This window comes from Cucurbita pepo, chromosome 16, assembly GCF_057944985.1.
Source record: "Cucurbita pepo subsp. pepo isolate OVF chromosome 16, ASM5794498v1, whole genome shotgun sequence".
NCBI classification, from domain to species: Eukaryota; Viridiplantae; Streptophyta; class Magnoliopsida; order Cucurbitales; family Cucurbitaceae; genus Cucurbita; species Cucurbita pepo.
The window spans coordinates 9,377,271-9,396,768 of record NC_141813.1 but is presented as its reverse complement, the minus strand read 5'-3'; the positions used below and the strand labels follow the sequence as shown (position 1 = coordinate 9,396,768).

At 38.5% G+C, this 19,498-nt stretch overlaps 3 protein-coding genes across 4 annotated transcripts; 2 read left to right on the top strand and 1 right to left on the bottom strand.

Annotated features, from left to right (window-relative positions):
* The first annotated feature begins 2,022 nt into the window (after positions 1 to 2,022).
* Positions 2,023 to 6,266, top strand: LOC111776948 (growth-regulating factor 3). The gene is made up of 3 exons (XM_023656369.2): positions 2,023 to 2,760; positions 3,261 to 3,618; positions 5,516 to 6,266. Exons 1-3 carry the CDS (start codon positions 2,526 to 2,528, stop codon positions 5,922 to 5,924), a joined length of 1,002 nt encoding a protein of 333 aa, XP_023512137.1. The 5' UTR covers positions 2,023 to 2,525; the 3' UTR covers positions 5,925 to 6,266.
* A 4,185-nt stretch (positions 6,267 to 10,451) lies between these two features.
* On the bottom strand, positions 10,452 to 12,056 carry LOC111777778 (cytochrome P450 89A2). Its single transcript, XM_023657492.2, has one exon. The coding sequence runs from the start codon at positions 12,054 to 12,056 to the stop codon at positions 10,452 to 10,454; it is 1,605 nt and encodes a 534-aa protein (XP_023513260.2).
* Positions 11,466 to 18,859, top strand: LOC111777531 (uncharacterized). 2 transcript variants are annotated; one of them, XM_023657175.2, is made up of 10 exons: positions 11,468 to 12,109; positions 13,577 to 14,328; positions 14,709 to 15,232; positions 15,453 to 15,503; positions 15,578 to 15,685; positions 17,321 to 17,416; positions 17,710 to 17,808; positions 17,901 to 17,960; positions 18,044 to 18,115; positions 18,594 to 18,859. In XM_023657175.2, the coding sequence occupies exons 2-9, from the start codon at positions 13,830 to 13,832 to the stop codon at positions 18,107 to 18,109; spliced, it is 1,503 nt and encodes a 500-aa protein (XP_023512943.2). In that variant the 5' UTR covers positions 11,468 to 12,109; positions 13,577 to 13,829; the 3' UTR covers positions 18,110 to 18,115; positions 18,594 to 18,859. The 2 variants fall into 2 exon arrangements, with proteins under 2 accessions (XP_023512942.2, XP_023512943.2); XM_023657174.2 differs by lacking the exon at positions 18,594 to 18,859 and having other exon boundaries at positions 11,466 to 12,109; positions 18,044 to 18,437.
* Positions 18,860 to 19,498: the final 639 nt, after the last annotated feature.

The following is a 19,498-nucleotide window of genomic DNA, read 5'->3' as shown; positions in this document are numbered from 1 at the left end:
TACCAATCTATGTATCTTACCTACATAGACTAACAAATCAATCTAATGATAGATGGACTAAATTCAATGGGGTCGTCGTAGCTTTCTAGAATTTAAAATCTCTAGATTCGTCATGATAAGATTTCGTTACCTTATAGTAAAGATCTGTACTCATGTTCTACGTCTTTTAACTTAGGATTTTATTTGTAACGACCCATGTTCAGGATTTAAATCAAGAATTGAAATCTAGATTCAGTATTGGATGGGCCCGACATTCTCGTGCGACATGGTCACTTTATTTACTCTTTGTTTCTAAGAGTGAAGACTATTCTCACAAATCAACACGAATCCTTCTAACATGTTTTGTCTTCACTCACATGCATCTTAGGAAAATTCCTAGAAGGTCATATCCATGAAATTCTTGTAATTGAGGCGCTCGGAAAAAAAGATACACCTTGTTGGTATAGATAGTCACTTTCGAATGTGATCTCAATTCATTCATGTCCCCTCATTTACTCGGGTGTCACATTATTTTCATTGATTTTTATGTCTATTAAAAAGAAATTCCATGTCATCACTCCTAGAAAATATACAAATAGTGAAAGTTTTTGACACTCGAATTCAATGCCTCAAAAGATTGGATCATGTCTTGTTTATTATCCGTCAAAAAATATTTTTAAGTTTTTTTAAAAAAATGTCAGATGTTAAATGAGTTAGATTTAAAACGTGTCTTAAATCTAACGTCTTGATAGAAGCTGCACTCGAAATAAAGAAACGGTTCTAAATCATAGAAATTAAAGGGTCGAGACTAAAGCTACTTTTGAAACGGAGCACATGTTACGATGTAGTATTCGGGAATATTAAGTTTGAGGAAGATCGTTTCGAGTTTAATAGAACCTTGAAAAGCTAGGAATTGGAGAATAAATGTTTCACCACTTTCTCTTCTATTTTTACAACTTCTTTATTGTTCTTGTTCAACCTTTGTTTTGAAAACTACTTTGAAAAATTAATAAAACCAACAAAAGTTGGATGAAAAATATACGTTAGATCTGGTCGAGTTTGATATGATTTTTGTTTTGAATTATGAACGATTTGTTAGATCAAACCACAAGAAATAGAATCTCGTATTTACTAAAGCTGAAGTTAAAACACTTTAATTTATTGGTTCATTTAATAAAGTCGACCTCTTCTGAACTTGATTTAGAGGACGACTTGATACACCAACAAATATGACTAGACAGATCTGATCATCTAAAAGTAACCGTTCATCCTCATTTGGGTATTAACATGTCATTTACGTTCTAATTATATCATTACCTTCGTCATCACTTATATGGAGAAGAAATGTCAAATACGCATCGACTTTGCCAACAATAAGCCATTAGAGCTGCACCAACAAGTTCATCAACGGGTATGAACAAGCACAAAGTAACTAAAATAACTATGATGAGTTACACCTCACCCACAATGTTGCATTTTTTAATAGAAATTATAACGAAAAATGAAAGTACCTAGCTAGTAGAGTAGCTAGCTAGTCCAAACGAACCATAGTGAGTAGCACGAGGAATAGAGTTGTGAAAGAGGACAGACTACCATGTGACAAATTAAAGGATTTCTCAGTCAAACATGGTTCCATAGAAGTTCCCTCGATGATTGTTTGACTGAGTTTATATTGAATTGATACAAGCTATGACGTCAAGACACGTTGTTGAGTTGACCTTACGAGCAAGTTGATTCAGAACACAAATGAGGTGACGTACTACGGTGTGTTGGGCGAAATTTGCCCAAATATAACGATGACCATTGAAAGCCATCTCTAAAAGCTACCTTTGATGGGCGTGGGTATGCACTCTATAAACATGGATGACATGATAGATGAAATATGTTTATAGGATAGAAAATAATGAAAAAGAAAAAGGAAGGAGGAGGAGGAGGAGGAGGAGGCGGCATTGGAGTCCAATGAATGGTGAAAAGAAACAGTGTGGGGCTGAAATAGAGGCATGAAAAACACAGCAAAGGCATGATTGGGAGCTCTTTCCTTACCCCTAAACAGCCCATATCCCAACAAAAACAAAACAATGATGGGTGTGTTTAAGGGAAAAGGCCTTTGATTAATTAACCAAACACACATCAGAATCAAGATCAGCCAAAAGCAAAAAGAGGTAATCTTTTGAAGCCGAATCCCCCAATACCCAATACCCAAATTCCCAAATTCCCAAATCCCAAACACACAAAAATAAAAATGAGACCAAACTTGGCCTCCTTCGGTTCCTCCACACATACAGATACTGCCCCCCCTTTACCCACACAAACCTTCGGACACTAAAAACAAACACTACAGAGAGTGACAGTGAGAGCAATCCAGATGGTGGACACACAGGCTGATCTATGTCCCATGATTTTCTTCTCTGTCTCAGACTATGTTTGAGGTTCTCTGGGTGTTTTAGCAAAAGGGGTTTTGGTGGGTTTTGTGGATTAGTCGCTACACAACTGGTGGTCGGCGGCGGAGGTGGAGGCAGAGGCGGAGGAGGAACTCTCGTGTTATTATGAACAACAGTGGCGGTGGCGGTGAGGATGGGAGTAGGACAGTAGCAGCAACAGCAAGTGGAATGATGGGGATGAATAGGTCACCTTTCACAGTGTTACAGTGGCAGGAGCTGGAGCATCAGGCTCTGATCTTCAAGTATATGATGGCAGGTCTGCCTGTTCCACCGGATCTTGTACTCCCTATTCAGAGGAGTTTCGAGTCCATTTCTCATAGGTTCTTCCATCATCCCACCAGTAATCTTACCTCAACCCTCTCCTTTTTTTTTTTTTTTATCTCATTTTCTCTCTCTCTTTCTGGGCTCTGTCAGTTTGATTGGTTTCTGTTTGTGTTTGATTTGATTTTGGTGATCTTGTTCACTTCTTGTTTCCCCCTTTCTTTTTCTTCATCTCATTTTTTATCTACAGTTCTTTTCCTCTAATGGGTTCATTTTGATTCATGAATGATGCTTTTTTTTTAAGTTCCCTTGCTTCAAACACTTCACAATCTTGTATTTCCACTCCCCTTTTGTCTATAAGTTCTGAATCTGCAAGTTATATAAGAAATAATGGTGTTTTTCAGCTGAATGAATGAGGGGTTTGGTGTCTAATAACCCTTCATTAGTTTCAATCTTTGTACTGTAATAAATCCCCCAATCTAAAGCCTTAGCTTCATCATTTTGGGTATGTAAAGCCAAGAATATGTTTGAGCTATCTTCGTGTTAGTTCATGTTTTGATATGTGCGAGATTTGTGCAGTGGCTTATTGTTCATTCTATGGGAAGAAGGTGGACCCAGAGCCTGGAAGATGCAGGAGAACTGATGGAAAGAAATGGAGATGCTCCAAAGATGCATATCCAAACTCCAAATACTGTGAGCGCCATATGCACCGTGGCCGAAACCGTTCAAGAAAGCCTGTGGAATCTCAAACAATGACACAATCGTCGTCCACTGCGACATCTCTTACCGCTACTGGAAGCAGTAGCACCGGAGCTGGAAGCTTCCATGGCCTTCCATTGAATGCCTTAAGCAACTCTGAGGCGACTACGACTAGAACCAGCCAGCCTGATTATCCTTTGGACTCCATTCCATATGGAATACCAAGCAAAGATTATAGGTATCGTATAAATCCTCCCTGCAACTTCGTTTTGTCGAATCATATCGCAACGCAAGAACTTATGAACATTCATATCCAATTGCCATGATGTTTGATATCAAATGGGAGGAGTTTCCATGCATTTATTTGCAAGAAAGGAAAAGTTTGCACTCTTGGGGACCATATTCAAGCTATGTGGTGGGAGCCCAAACTGTTCTCTTCTCTGCCATATGTTTTATTGAATGTTTTAAACACACCTTTTTGAATTCTTTTGGATCCAACTCTTTGGGCCCTATTCATTTCTTTTGTTCATAATTTTTTTTGTGTTATCCTAAGTATACATGCTTCACTGATCCTATGATGTCTTGCTTTTATGTTCTTTCCAATTGATGCAGGCCTGACATAGCCATAAAAAATTGTCTTGCTGTTAAAACAATTGTACTAACCCTATTGGTTATATACCTTAGCTCAATATCAAAAGATGTCAAGACAGAGAAAGAAATGTCAGTTCTGCTCCAATTCTAGTGGTCTGTAAAGTTGAATTGTCTCTCTTTTTTCTCTCTCTCTCTCTCTCTTTGGCTTTTCTTAGCTCATCTTTTTTACCCTTCAAATTGTCTGTGTCTATGGTAATGTTCCATATTTCGCTGACATTCTGCGATCGATGTTTGCTGAAGAGTAACCGTTCTGATGGTTGTTGGCGTTCACTTTTGTTAACTTTAACTGATAAACTTTTGCGTGATCTGGTTTGTTCTAGGTCGATTCTTGTGAATTTAGGTACGAGTTAGAAAATTCTCGTCGTTATTTGTTTTTTTTTTCATGGTCCAACATATCGGGTCCTAATGTCGGCGGATGGCTGCCGAGTTCAGTTTTGTTGTTCATAGGGAACAACTCTGACAATCATTATGTTCTTTTGAACTCTTGCTGTTTAGCTTTAATTGTTCCTAGCTGCCTCAGTTATTGTGTGAGCTGACTGAACTTATGGAGCTTAATGGGTAAACCATGCTTAAGCTTTCAATCTGTCATCGGTTCGTACCTCGGGGTTTGTACCGGTATTAGATGGTTTGCTCTCTTCTATTTAGCATCGTAGCGAACATTTTAGCTTGCTTATTGTCCTTCACTAAAGCGGCTTAAGCTTCTAGCTTTCGGCTTGACTTTGTGATCGATCTCTTCATGTCTTGAACGAAGGTCTTTGGACATGTTTTATTTTCGCTCTTGTCGCACGTTGCTGTACTGAAGCTATGTGAGGAAAAAGTGCCATGTTTTTGAACGATTTTGATTGTTCTTTCATATGCTTTTGGACTCTCCATAATTGATTTTCTTTGTATTTGCAATATCCTTGATCATAGTCACAAGAAACCTGAATATAATAGCTTTGATCCTCCTTTGATGTCTCATCTGTCTGCTAATTTTATTTCTGCTGCTAACACGGTCTCCTTTCGAGCTACTTTCCTTCGACCTTTTCTTTTTCTGGGTCAAGTTCTGATAATCTTGGTCACGCATTGTGATATCCCACATCGGTTAAGGGTGTGGAAACCTTTCCCTAACAAACGTGTTTTAAAAACTTTGAGGGAAAGCCCAAAGAGGACAATATCTGCTAGCAGTGGACCTGGGCCGTTACACGCATGGAAGCGAGTCGGGGGGGGGGGGTTAAAGAATCTATGGAACGTGACAGAAGCGCACAGGCTTACAGCCTAAAATATCTCATACTGTTATGGTTCATAGACGGAAATCGAGTAACAGAGAGCCACTTTGATGTCTGGTCGTGTCCGAACCATTGTAGTATACGATTCTCATTTTGTTACTAGTGACAATGGTTGAATTAACATTGAAGCATGTGCATTGGAGGTTAAATTTGCAGTGAAGTTGAGCATATAGATTCAAATTCTCTTCCCTTATTTATGTATTTGTTGGATTACAGGTATCTCCAAGGGCTTAGACCTGAGGCTGGAGTGCATAGTTTCTTTTCTGAGGCATCAGGAAGCAGCAGGGCTGTTCAAATGGATGCACCAATGGACAACACATGGCCAATAATGCCATCTCGATCACCGTCTTTCCCGGCATCAAAATCGACTGAAAACTCCATCTTCCAAAGTGGATATCTGCAGCATTCGTTCTTCGGTGGCGAATATCCATCTGGGGAAACTCTGAAACAAGAAGCTCAATCGCTTCAACCGCTCTTCGACGAATGGCCGAGAACTAGGGAGTCATGGACTGGACTCGACGAAAGATCCAATCAAACTTCCTTCTCCACAACACAGCTCTCCATATCAATTCCAATGTCTTCATCCGACTTGTCGACCACAAGCTCGAAATCTCCTCATGGTTAGTACCTGCTTCTACCACGCCTGTTCGGTTTCTTCATGCATATTCTTAGTTCATCCTCAATATCATTCTCCATATATGATTGAAAGCAGCATGATGCTTTGAGAAAATTTTCAAGTTTTATCTCTCAACTTCAATGCCTGAATTTTGAATGCTAGTCGTTTACGTTCGGTATATGTGAGCGAACGTGTCGTTGGAGAATTCTGTTGTATTCTTGTCTTGTTTTCCCTTTGCAGCTCTGTTTTTCGGGGTATCGAAAACTTGGTTATGTGTAAACAATTTGGAAGCTGAATGTTGTTATTAGGCTTGGAATAATACAAAACTATGGCTTGAAAATTTAGAGAAAAGTAAGATTATAATGAGGTTGACAACAAATGGATGTTTGTAGTAATGTTTCTTCTCTACTTTTATGTCATATTTTTGTTGAACAATGTTGCCTTGTTTGACAATGGACAACCTTACATAGTTAGAACATGTTTGGTTCTTTTAATGGACAAACATAGGCAAGGGACAACGTTGTTCTTTTAATTAGATGACATAATTGAAACATGTTTGGTTCTTAAACTTTCATGTAACTAGGTATGTAGTCATGAGTGTGAGATCCCATATCGGTTGGGGGGGAACGAAACATCTTTATAAGAGTGTGGAAATCTCTCCCTAGTAGACATATTTTGAAATCGTGAGGCTGACGACGATATGTAACGGTCCAAAACGAACAATATCTATTTACAAGGGGGTGAATTATGAGATCTGACATTGGTTGGGGTGTGAAAACTTGATTGTTGTGAAGTAAGATTCTTGTGTTGACCTGAGACATTGAGTCTGCTTGAGAAAGATGGGAGACTCCCCTGGAGAAAGCAAATTCACCCTAGGTTGTGGCAACTTTCTACTCCTTCTAAGCTATCTTGTCGTATCTAAAATGGCTTCGAGCATCCTCACCACAGTTGTCTGCTCTCTCTTTCTTCGGCACATCCCAGTCCACAACAGACCTGATCTTTTCTTTAGCATATGCTTTTTAAAACATTGAGGGAAAAGCTCAAAGAGGACAATATCTACTAGCAGTGGACCTGAACGGTTACAATTAGTCTTTTAATTATGATTGGTTGCAAAGACTTAGTTCTAATACGAACATTTGAGAACTTTCTATGAATATAGATTGGTAAATGAGACTAATTGTGTTCTCGAACTAGTCTCTGAGTACTTGGTTAAATAAAAATGTTGTTAAGTTGAACTATATTTAAATTGGCTTTTGAAACTTTTTTTTTTTCTTTTAGCGGGAAAAAATTGTTACCATTTTTTAACCTTAGGACTTAATTCCTTCACAATAAATTGACCGCAGTTAATAAATCATGGTACCCGCTGACGTAGGATCCACCGTCTTATGAGACTTCGACATTTATGGATATTAAAAAAAAAAAAAATTGTTATGGACTTCTTTGTTTTCTCACCATTTCTTTATTGTGATTTTTAGCTCCTTTAGTAACAGACGTGCCCACTTGTATACCGAATATGTGACCTTGTTCGAGATGAAGTTTCATCATGTTTGTCAATAATGACCAAAATCATTGTGAAGCCTCTACTCGTTTGAGATAAAATCTATTACCACCACTATGAGGTACTTAGAGGTTGTAGTAATTCAGAGGGTCTCTGTCTAGGTGTTTTGACTTGCTGATAGGTCAAACACCGATTCACGTGGTCTGCCACGTTTCTCTTCATATCAGGCCATCAGTAGCATTTTTCAAGTGTTCTAAATGGTGAGCTATGAGTCTTTGCTAACAACTCTGGGTGTCATGTGTCATAATCATATTATGAAGAGAGTAGGTTGTGACCTTCACGTGTAGTCATGACAAAGTAGCGAAATGAAGTGGTGCCCAAATGGCCACGTGAGGGTCAAGACAAGATAGTGCCATGATTCGATCAAGGAGGACGGAAAATCATCCAACACACTATATAAGGTATACATTGAAGCCAAGCCAAGACAGGCAAGAAAGAGTCATCGAGTAGACAAGAGTGTCGAAGATAGGCTTGTTGAAGGGTCAGGTAGGGTTTCGGGCCTTAATCTTGAAAGTCAGGATTTTGTAGAAAATTTGGGCATGCGATTCTAGAGTCAAACCCATCTGTATGAAATATGAATGCTCACCAAATTTGGTGTCAATCGGACACTGAACGAATGTTCCACGACATCTTATGACCGTTAGCCAAAATCATGTCTACACCTACTAGATTGGAAATGCCTCAAAATGTACCTTAAGGGGAGGCATGGTGTTAGCTCTCCACCACCCCAAGTCCTGTGGCCTAAGTGAGCTACTCTATGGCACATACTTGTGTCACGGTGAGAGCGAGCATTGTGAGATGAGTGTCTCGGGCGACCTCCTATGAAATGAATTTTTCAAGAACAATGTCAGACGACATGGGTGTGCCGACCTTGCGACCCAGCCCAAGTGTCGGCGGTTGGATAATACTCTTGCTATTCGGAACGAAGTCTGTAAATGATATGACATGGACGCGAGAGGGTCCAATGCCTCGATAGAACTCTGAATTTTTAGGATGTCCCAATATTATGAATGACACATGGGCCACTCTTAATGGTATGATCTAGTGAGCTGTGATGGCTGACGATTCCCCCGTTACTTGGGATGGTGTCAAGATATATGTTAATTGGAAACCTAGATGATATGAGATGTGACGTTAAATTGAGAGACCTTGGCTTCGAGTCGAGGCAAGGTCAAGTCGAATGACATGGTTTAGTATAGAAGCAACTTGGTTAAGTCACATATGATTGAACATGCACGCACGGGCAGAGTGTGTGGTCGAACAAGCTTAGATTTCGTACAAGTTGTGTTCGGTGGGTGAAGACAAACTTCGCCTAAGGTCTGAAGAAGACACAAATTTGAGCAAAAAAATGTACATGGGGCTTGGGTTCACCTCAAGGCTAGTGGTGAGCATGTCATGATCATGATGCCACACGGTTGAAAAAGTATGACCGTGACATCATGCCTATATGTTGGTTTAGCTTTTCTATCACACACTACTAGCAAATGTTGTACTTCCCTTAAGGTTGTATGGACTCGTATGTCCTCATGCAACACCCTTCTTAGGTGTGATCCAAGGTTTGTCCAGACTTCCTTCCTTTTAATGCTTCGTGAGTCGGTAAGTGTATTCCCTCACCATTGATATCTATGTCTCGTAAGTGGCAAATCATCGACTTGTCTCTCCATACTCTCTATTTCATACTTTTTATTGATTCTTTCCTTGGAATCAACCAAAGTGTCACGAAACTCGTACCGACTATAGTGTTGGAATATCAAACTTTACATCTTGTTATGGTCTTATAAGCTCTTGATCATATTATGAGTCTAATTAAGGTATCACGGTTCTAGACTTGAGTTCCTTATCATTCATACTCACAAATTCATGGAAGATACATTCATGTGATCATGAGCTGGGTTCTTGGGCCGCCTATGTCTAAGTCCGAGTTATATGAACCCATGTGATCCCTCCCTCATCCTTCCAAGGTGGGTTTATAGAGTGTGGTCCTATTTCGAGAGCCACATCCATTTTCACACACAATACATAGTCATAATTCCCGAATCTAAGACACTTCCCTACTTAGAACAATCTAGGTCACGTGGTTGGTACAGAATTGTATGGTTACTAATCTAGATAGTAAAATCTTGACACCTTACTAATCGGGCGATGGTCGTGAGCTCATGGCGTATCGAAAGAAAAGGAGGTACTAGATGATTTTAGGCTAGGTAGGCTAGATTTGGTTCTTTCCATGAAGTGGTACTTAACTATCAAGGTGTTATGTCATAATCAGGATCTTAACCGTGTTTATTTATGAAATTAGCTCAACAAGCTAGTTCCGATCTTACACTAAGAGCATTGATCTTATGTTCAAAAGTATTAAAAAAAGTTCAACTTAAGTTTGATGGTTTTTCTCTCATAGTCAGTGCATAAAATAACTTTGTTCCACTTCACCCATATCAAATATTAATATTTTTTATTAACAAATTTCTAAAAGTGATTAAATATTTTGTCATCATATCATATAAAAACTCAATAATATAGGACACCTTCACTTTTATGTCCCATATGAACGACTTGGACCAAATCATTTGTAACAATTCTAAAGTGTAACACCCGAGTCTGGATGAGAAATAAATACTCAATTTTTCTTTAAAGTTCTAATTTTCATAATTTATTGAGGGTATTAGAGATCGAATTTTAAGATGATTATTCCTAAAAATCAAGAAAAATATGAAAAAACAGTAAAAAAAATTGAAAAATAGGTCAAAGTCAACCCTCGAAAAAATATTATGGTCATTATAACCTCCATTACCAATTATGTATGTGAAAGTTAGGAAGAAAAATAAAGAGGAGGAAAAAAAATGAAATTTGGATAAAAAGTAGGTTGAGGATGGTTGGAGTCCCACATTGGATAATTAAGGGAAAGATTATAGATATATAATTAGGAACATTACGAGTGGAGACAAAGTCATGAGATCTCTTACCTCAAATCCTATGGGCCACTAGAGCCTTTTGCGAGCGGAAATGCGAGCCTGCAGCGGCGTTTTCATGACGATCGAAACCTCAAGCTTTTCCTCAAGATCAACTTCACCCTCCTCATCCCATTTGAACACCCACACCAAATTCCCCACAAAATACTGCAAATGAAGCATCGAAATCCCAGCTCCTGGGCACATTCTTCTCCCTCCCCCATATGGCATCAACTTAATCTCCTCCCTCCCCCTCCAAATCTCTTCTCTACCTTCCGCTTCCGCTTCCTCTTCCTCGTTTCTCAAGAATCTCTCCGGCCTGAACTCCATCGCCTCCTCCCATACCTCCTCGTTCCTCGCCATCTCCGCCACCGCTAAATGCACTGTCGTTTTCTCCGGCACCACGAATCTCCCGTCCAATACCACCTCCTCTGTCACTGTATGTGGTAGTGCCAAATGCCCTGGCGGATGCCGCCTCAAGGTCTCCATTATCACTGCTTTCAGGTACGGCATCTTCTTCACATCCTCCTCTCTAATGTAGTCTTTCGTTGATGCTCCATCCATCGCCTCATTCATCTCTCTATATAGCTTCTCTTGGATTTCTGGATATTTTACGATGTTTGCCATTGCCCATTCCATCACCACTACTGTGGAATGGACGATTCCGTTGAGAAATTCCACGCATAGGCTGATGATTTCACCTTCTTCAAGCTTCCGATTCTCCTCTGGGAGGTGTAGGTTTATCAATGTGTCGAGATAGGGCAAAATGCGTTCTGATTTTGTTTCTGTTTCTGATTCTGATTCTGATTCTGATTCTAATTTGTTGTTCTTTTGTTCGATTTCGCGTTGTTTTTCGTGGAATCTGGATTTAATTAGAGGAATTATTGCAGTTTCGATTACGTTTCGAAGTTTTGAGAGTTCCTTCCAGAGATTAGGGCAGAGGAATTTCCCTAATTTTAATGGATACTGATTTAGTTTGTTTTCGCTACTGGAGTACAACAGAACGCGATGGAGGAGATCGGCTAGGGCTTTGATTCGATCCTCCTCGATCTTCAATCCAAAGCACATGAACACTGATAACTCCATCATAGTCGGCCAGAAATGGTCGACAAGGCGAACGGCAGTGGCGCCGCCCTGGGAGTGCGATTTCAGGCGAGAGACTAGCAAGTGCAGGCTCCACCGGTGGGTGTCGGAGTGGAGTTTAAGGCGAGAGGGGTGGAGGATTTCAGAGACGAGGTTACGACGGAGGAGGTTCCAGTTTGGGCCGTGGAAGGCGTTGAAGATGGTAATTTGGTTGCTGTAGAGGATCTTAGTAGTGGTGGAGGCAGGGGGGCGGCCAGCGATTGCAGCGCCGTTGTGGTTGAGAGCTTGGTGGGCGATGGTATGGGCGGCGATGAAGATGACAGGGCGGGAGCCGAAGTGGAGTGTGAAGATGGGGCCATAGTGAGCATGGAGGGTGTGAATGAGCGAGGAGAATGATGAGGAGTGTTTCCGGAGGAGGAAGAAGTTGCCCAGAAATGGGAGAGGGGATGGTCCTGGTGGAAGGTTGTTGAAGGAGCGGGCATGGCGGATGAGCATGAAGATTGTGAGGATGGAGATGATGGCTATGATGAGAATTGGAAGGGACGTAATTTCCATTTTGAACATACACAAAGATGGTAGAAGCAGAAGACGATCTAACCCATGCACATGTAAGGAATCCTTAGCTGATGAACAGATCATGAGTTTATAATCGAGGAATACTTTCTATGTTAGTGCGAGACCTTTTGGGGAAGCCCAAGCAAAACCATGAGAGCTATTGAGTGGACAATATCGTACCATTGTGGAGAATCGTGTTCATCTAACATGGTATCAGAGTCATGTCCTAAACTTAGTCGTGCCAATAGATTGGTAAATCCTCAAATCTCGAACAAAAGACTCCAAAAGAACCCTCATCGAAGGCTAGTAAAAGATGACTAAGACTCCAAAAGAGTAGGAGTTGTGGGAGCTTGGTAAATCCTCAAATCTCGAACAAAAGACTCCAAAAGAACCCTCATCGAAGGCTAGTAAAAGATGACTAAGACTCCAAAAGAGCAGGAGTTGTGGGAGGAAATTAAATCAAATTTTAATGGGTTAAAATTATTTTAATAATTAATTTAATAAAAATAAATTAATTAACACCAATCCAAAATTAACTAATGTAATAAAATTGGTAGTAGGAGTAATTATCAAGCTAAACAATTATTGATAACATTTATATTTTAATTTATTTTATTTTGAATAAAATCAGTTAGTTATGTAATTGATCGGGTAATAAACAAGATTATTTATTGATAACATTTATTGGTCACCAAAATCATGTATAATCATGTATATACCTGCTCGGGCTAAAATACCACAAAATGTTATGATGTGATTAGTTGTCAATTCTTGCTATTCGGATTATATGTTATCAAAGTTGTGGTTGTTGCTCATTCACTTTTAACTTATAACATTGATTTCTTTCAGATTATTTTCAACATATTTCCGAACTCACATTTTCTAAAAACATTTATCTCAAACGTGACCAACCCTCGAACATATGCTAATATTGTCCTTGAAATTCAAATCTTACACAGCTTACTAGTCAAAGTATACTATAGGGGATGCAACTAGTCGTTAATTCTTCTCACCAAGATTTATATGTTATTTAAGTCATTGCGTTGACTTTCTTGCAACATTGTTTTCCACTCATTCGAAAATCTCTCTCCATTTTTTTCAGACTTTCTTCTTAACACATGGAGTCGATATGAGGTTATCTGTTGTTCTTCTTAACACATTGAGTCGATATGAGGTTATCTGTTGTTCTTCTTAACACATTGAGTCGATATGAGGTTATCTGTTGTTCTTCTTAACACATTGAGTCGATATGAGGTTATCTGTTGTTCTTCTTAACACATTGAGTCGATATGAGGTTATCTGTTGTTCTAAGCATTCTAGGGAGTGTTATATTTTCTAGACTTTTGTTTTTAAGAAAATATTTAAGGAAACTTCTGAAAATTTAAAAATGTTTAAAAAATAAATGCAATGAAATGTATTTTTATTAATTTATGATCGAGCTTTCAACACATTTCAACGCCCATAATTTGATGAATTATTCCCCACCCGTTTTCGTGATTCCCTTCCCATCTTCGCCGCAGCCGCACACCCAATCGGTCGCTTTATCTCTCCGATCAGTATCACCACTGCTTCACAGCGGCGCCCATACTCATCAACCCTCCATTCCTTATTTCCTCTTTCCCTCTCTCTCACCTGCTGCCGTCGCTGGTCGCCGGCACCCCACCACACCAACAACGTAATGCCGTTTGTTTTTGGGAAAAGAATATGATTGAATTGAATGGTTTATGCATTTGATTCAGTGCAGATGTGTGATTGAAGTTTAGACTCAAAGAAATGGTGAACAAATCGCAAGCATTTTCTTGGTCGCGTCTCCTTCTCAACCAGGTCGTGCACCAAAACCCCATCAAAACCCCACTTCACATTTCCCGGAAAATCTCCCCTCTCCAACGCTTCCCGTTCGAGGAAACACCGAAGACTCCGGCGACGCGGTGTTACTCAACTGCTTCAGCCAGAGTAGTTCAAGATCTTCTCGCTGAAGTGGAGAAGGAGAAGCAGAGAGAAAGGGAGCAGAGGAGAAGGGCTGGTCTTGATACCAAGGATATTGACGATGAAGATAGGGAGGATTATATGGGTGTTGGGCCATTGATAGAGAAGCTCGAGAAGGAAAAGTTAAAGGACACTGGGAACTTGAACGCCTATGAAGAAGCTACTGATTCTGATAGTGATGAAGACGATGAAAGATTTAGCTCTGAATCCGTCAAAAAGAGGTTTGATGAATTTGAGAGGAAATTCAAAAGACACGAGGAATTGCTCAAGCACTTCACTGAGACTGGTATGACCATTTATTTTGGAGCATATCAACATTTCCTACTTGTTCTTGTTTTTAGTATATGGAAGGATTTTGGGAATGCGTATTGATTCAAATTTTGTATACTCCAAATGTAGCTTGTGGCATCCTCAAGTTTTTGTTTCGTTATTTGATACTTATTGCAATAGACTAACATGTGGGTTACACTTTTTATAACGTTCTTCATATGGAATGAGGCATGAACATATGTATTGAAAACGTTGCAGAATTCAGCAGCTATTAATTGATACCATTATTCGATCTTAACATCTTAACCAAAAGAAAATTGATATAACCATTGTTTTCGTTTTTGCAACTTTTTGTACTTGTGTTAAAATCTGTCGTCTTCAACTGTTTTTTTACAGACAACATCGATGACGCCTTCAAATGGATGAGTAAGATTGACAAGTTTGAGCAAAAACACTTCCGGCTTCGTCCTGAATATCGGGTAATTGGTGAATTAATGAACCGCTTGAAAGTAGCGGATGGCAAGGAGAAGTTCATTCTTCAGCAGAAGTTAAATAGGGCTATGAGACTAGTGGAGTGGAAGGAAGCTTATGACCCAAATAATCCTGCAAACTATGGAGTCATTCAACACGAACAAGTTGGTCCGTCGGTTGATCTCATGGAGCAATCAGGATTTGAAAAAGAGAAGCAAATCATACAAGGGGTTGATGATGATGATGAGGAAGAGTTTGATGACATGAAAGAAAGGGATGATATACTATTGGAGAAGCTTAATGCTATAGATAAGAAACTTGAAGAGAAGCTGGCAGAGCTGGATCATACCTTTGGAAAGAAAGGAAAGGTTCTTGAAGAAGAAATCCGAGATCTCGCGGAGGAGAGAAATTCTTTAACTGAGAAGAAACGAAGGCCTCTTTATCGAAAAGTATATTACTCCATCATCCTTTCTATGCCTTTACTTTATTGTCTGTCTTCTTTTGGCAGTTGATAGTTTCCATCTAATTTCGTTGTTCTACACCGGGATTTGAAGAACACGCTGTGTTGTAAGCTAAGCTGTTCCCCTTGTAGAAGGAGGAGATATAGAAAGTGTGGTCTAAGTTGAGGCTCTCTCTCCCTCACTTTTGCTTGTTACAAATTGATTGCAGGGTTTCGATGTGAAATTAATTGATGTGAACAGAACCTGTAAAGTTACGAAGGTACGCACCCACCCTTCTAAATATCCTATCCAAATAATTATGTACTTGATGATTGTAAACTTTGTATGATATAGGGTGGGCAAGTTGTCAAATACACTGCTCTCTTGGCTTGTGGGAACTATCATGGCATTGTTGGTTATGCAAAAGCCAAAGGACCTGCAGTACCAATTGCTCTACAAAAGGCATGTTGCTTGTGCTATTCAGTAGACTCCGTTTACTTGTTTAGTTTTATTGAAATTTGAGAATTTGATAAAATGCCTGAAGTTTGAGTTATAGAATGATAGTGAATTAATTTTTAAGGTGTACTACAATTGTGTTTTGATTGAAGAGATTGAATTTGTGGTGATCCGAAGTGAGAGATACAAAATTTATGGTAGTATTTTGTACTTTGAATCATTATTATATATAGGAAACCGAAGCTGTTCGTTGTTATGTTGAAATGGGTTACAAAAGTTTACAAAACATAGAACGGAGGAGGAAAGGAGTTTGTCGAGGGCCTTTCAGAGGCGAGAGTGTTGCGCTGAAAAGTGTATTTGAAGTCTTAATTAGGAGGGAGGACACTAGTTTGAGACAAAAGTCGAAGGTCAAGCGGGCTAAAATGGTGGATGAAAACTCCTCTTTTTTCCCGTAGTATGGTGAGGGGTAGGAGAAAAAGAACTTGATTGAGTTCGTGGATAACGAAGATGGAGTGGTCGTGATGCCCACCGCCTAGTGTGTTCCTAGTCCTTTCTTGGAAGGTTTAGACTGGTGTCCCATCTTAGAAAGGGAAAGGGAAACAGAAGAGTTGGAAGCTCCTTTTTCTTTGGGAGGAAATTTGCGTGCTGGTATTTGACATTGATAGGAATAAACCGCTTGGTGGGCCCACTGACCCATAACCTGAAGAGCTTTAGCTCGAATCGACTTGCATTAACCAAACTACCTGAGCCCGAATCCACTCTTGCTACCAACTTTCTTAACCGGTTCCCCTATGACTCCTTACGCTTCCATTAGAGGTTCAAACACATCTTCTAGGATTAATGTGGGATTCCTATTGATTTGTTCCCATGAAAGCATCTTTGGAAACCGTAATGTCTGTTTTGTCAACATTTGCTTCAATCATCATCGTTGATCCTGTTGGAGAAGATAAAAGAGCTCTTGAGGCAATATCGTTATACATCAAACGATAGCATACTCTGCAAAGTATTGCCACTTTGTGCCTAATCAAGCCTTCACCTTTTAGCTCTAGGGATAAGGTTTTAAGAATATGAGGGTCTTTGAGAGAGACGGAAAAATCGGGGTAGCAATTAAAAATAAAGTGGTCCTTTTGCAAGGTTTGTTTGAATAATTCCCAAAAAAGAGTTTGAGCAATCTTTGTCTCTTGTCACAGAGGGTAACAAGAACTGGGGTGTTTGGGTTAAGAATATCATCGCTTTTTTTTTACAGTCTGATGAATGTTGACACTTGGGCATGCGCAATCATCAGTCGAGCGCAAAGCTAGGAGAGCCAGAGACCAATACTCTTGAGTCTCCCCACTGAATTAGAGCCCCTCTTGCCACCTATCTGATAGTTTGACGTAGATTATGACGTATATTTTTCTTTTTGCAGTCGAGCGCCTTCGTGATAGTTTGACATAGATTATGCATTGATAAATTCATATTACAAAATGGACTATATATGGTGTTAGCTTAAGATCCATCAGCCACCTTATTTTTCTATGAGAGATAGCAGAAAGAAAAATATTCTATATCAAATTGCCTTGGTGCCTCAATGAGCATTTTGCCTTATAATTTTTCAGTTTACATTTATAATGTGTATATTAATTGGATGCTCTTAAGCAGGCATATGAGAAATGTTTCCAAAATCTTCATTATGTGGAACGCCATGAGGAGCACACAATTGCACATGCAGTACAGACGGAGTACAAGAAAACAAAGGTATTCGACCATTTATAATTTTCTTCTCTGCATCGAAAGCTCCCTCTCCTTATCTCGGATCGAGGAGTCCTGGCCCTCCCGCACCTCGAAAACATCAGGGGCTAAATACCTGCGGTGGACAAGGCTGATGAGTTGCATACCAACAGGCAATATACTGGCTGCTGGACGACAACCGACAATCGTCTCTTGTCTAGTTTTGGATGATCCATATCCAGTTGATCGATTTCTGTCATTTGATAGAAACATGGTTCCTTTCTTTTCTCAAATCTCCTTTTGTTGTTGTGTTTGTTAAGGTATATCTTTGGCCAGCATCAACTACCACAGGCATGAAAGCAGGGAAAACTGTTCAAACTGTTCTGAATCTGGCTGGTTTTAAAAATGTCAAATCTAAGGTAATTTCTTCATCTCCTTTGTTGTGGAGATCAACATAAAACGTATTTTCTCTTCCCTTCTCCACTGCCTCTAACTTGAGTTCAAATAACAGGTTGTTGGCTCAAGGAACCCCCACAACACTCTGAAGGCCCTCTTCAAAGCTCTGAACGCAGTTAGTAGCTATGAAATTAATATTGTTAATGTATCTTCATACAACATTCTGCTAACAATTATATTATACGTCGTGTTTTCCAGATCGAGACTCCGAAAGATATTCAAGAAAAGTTCGGACGGACTGTTGTCGAGAAGTACTTGCTATGATACGAGGTTTTGTTTTTCCTTCCTTTCCATACTTTCTCGGGTCGAGTCTGTTCTTTTTGTTGATTCTAACTCGAAAACGTATTGATATTGGTTTTGAATGAGATGTACAAAATGGAATTTTGGTATTTAACTTAAGAAATCATGGTTGTAACTTGTGTTAAACTTTGGATCATCTTTCTCTTTTTTCTTTTCCATTTTTGTAGCTTTTTTTGGTTTATCTATAAAGGAATTTGTTCTTAGTGGTTGTCTTTCTCCTTTTGGACTTCAACTTTATGGTATTCTTGGGTTACGTGAACTTAGAATTCAAATATCACTTAGATTCCTTTCTCTTCTGCCATTCCTTAAAGCCATCAGCTTCTTTGTTGTTCTTACATTTTTTTTTTCTTTCATTGTAATTTGTCTCGTCTTGTAATGTTCTTATTCGACACCCAACAAGCACGTAACCCGGCTCGAAAAGGGATTATTTTGATTATGATTTTAACAGGTTTGTGTGTGTGAATGGACGGGATAAGACAAGGCGGCTAGGCTGAAGGCAAGGAACATCTGTCCAGAACTATTGAGATGTTGGAATTTGTGTTTTTTTTTTAATTAATATTGAGAGATAATTTTAGAAATTAATATTTTTTTATAATGTAAATGAACATTCTACCAAATCAAATCTTTCATACGTTTTGACGTTTTAAAGACGAAGATGTAATTGAATCCCATACGTAAAAAAAGTTATATCCATAAAATTTATTTATAATATTTGATCAATTATGTTATTCATATAGTAATTGTTGCTTAGTTGTATGATCAATTATATTATTCATATAGTAATGGTTGCTTAGTTGACTATGTTGGCTATTTATTTATAATTTAGATTTACGTGCTCAAATAAATAAAATCAAAATATTTACGTACCCAAATAAAATTAAAATATAGGGACAAAATATTTACGTGCCCAAATAAAATCAAAATAGTTTAGCAAACATATTTATAAATAGTTAGAAAAAAATATCTCCAATCCTAATCCTAATATATAAATAATATTAATATATTAAGGATGGATAAAAATATATATTTCTAAATAAAAAAAATATAGCACTCTTCTATTTTATTTTAAATTAAATTTTAAACTTTAATAATTTTCTTATTCATTCAATATATTTTTTAAAAATTACAAAATTTATTAATTTAAACAATTTTATTAGATATGTAATTTACTTTATGTTTAATGAAGAAAATCTTAAAAATATAAAAGTTAGATCAGAATTTTATTAATTGAAAAATATTTTTTATTTTTATTTATTTATTGATTGTAATAAAAATCTTAAATTAAAAGGCCTTTATTTAAATTGGCTTAGTCCACAAGTAAAGGCACTAAAAAATAAAATAAAATAAAATTGT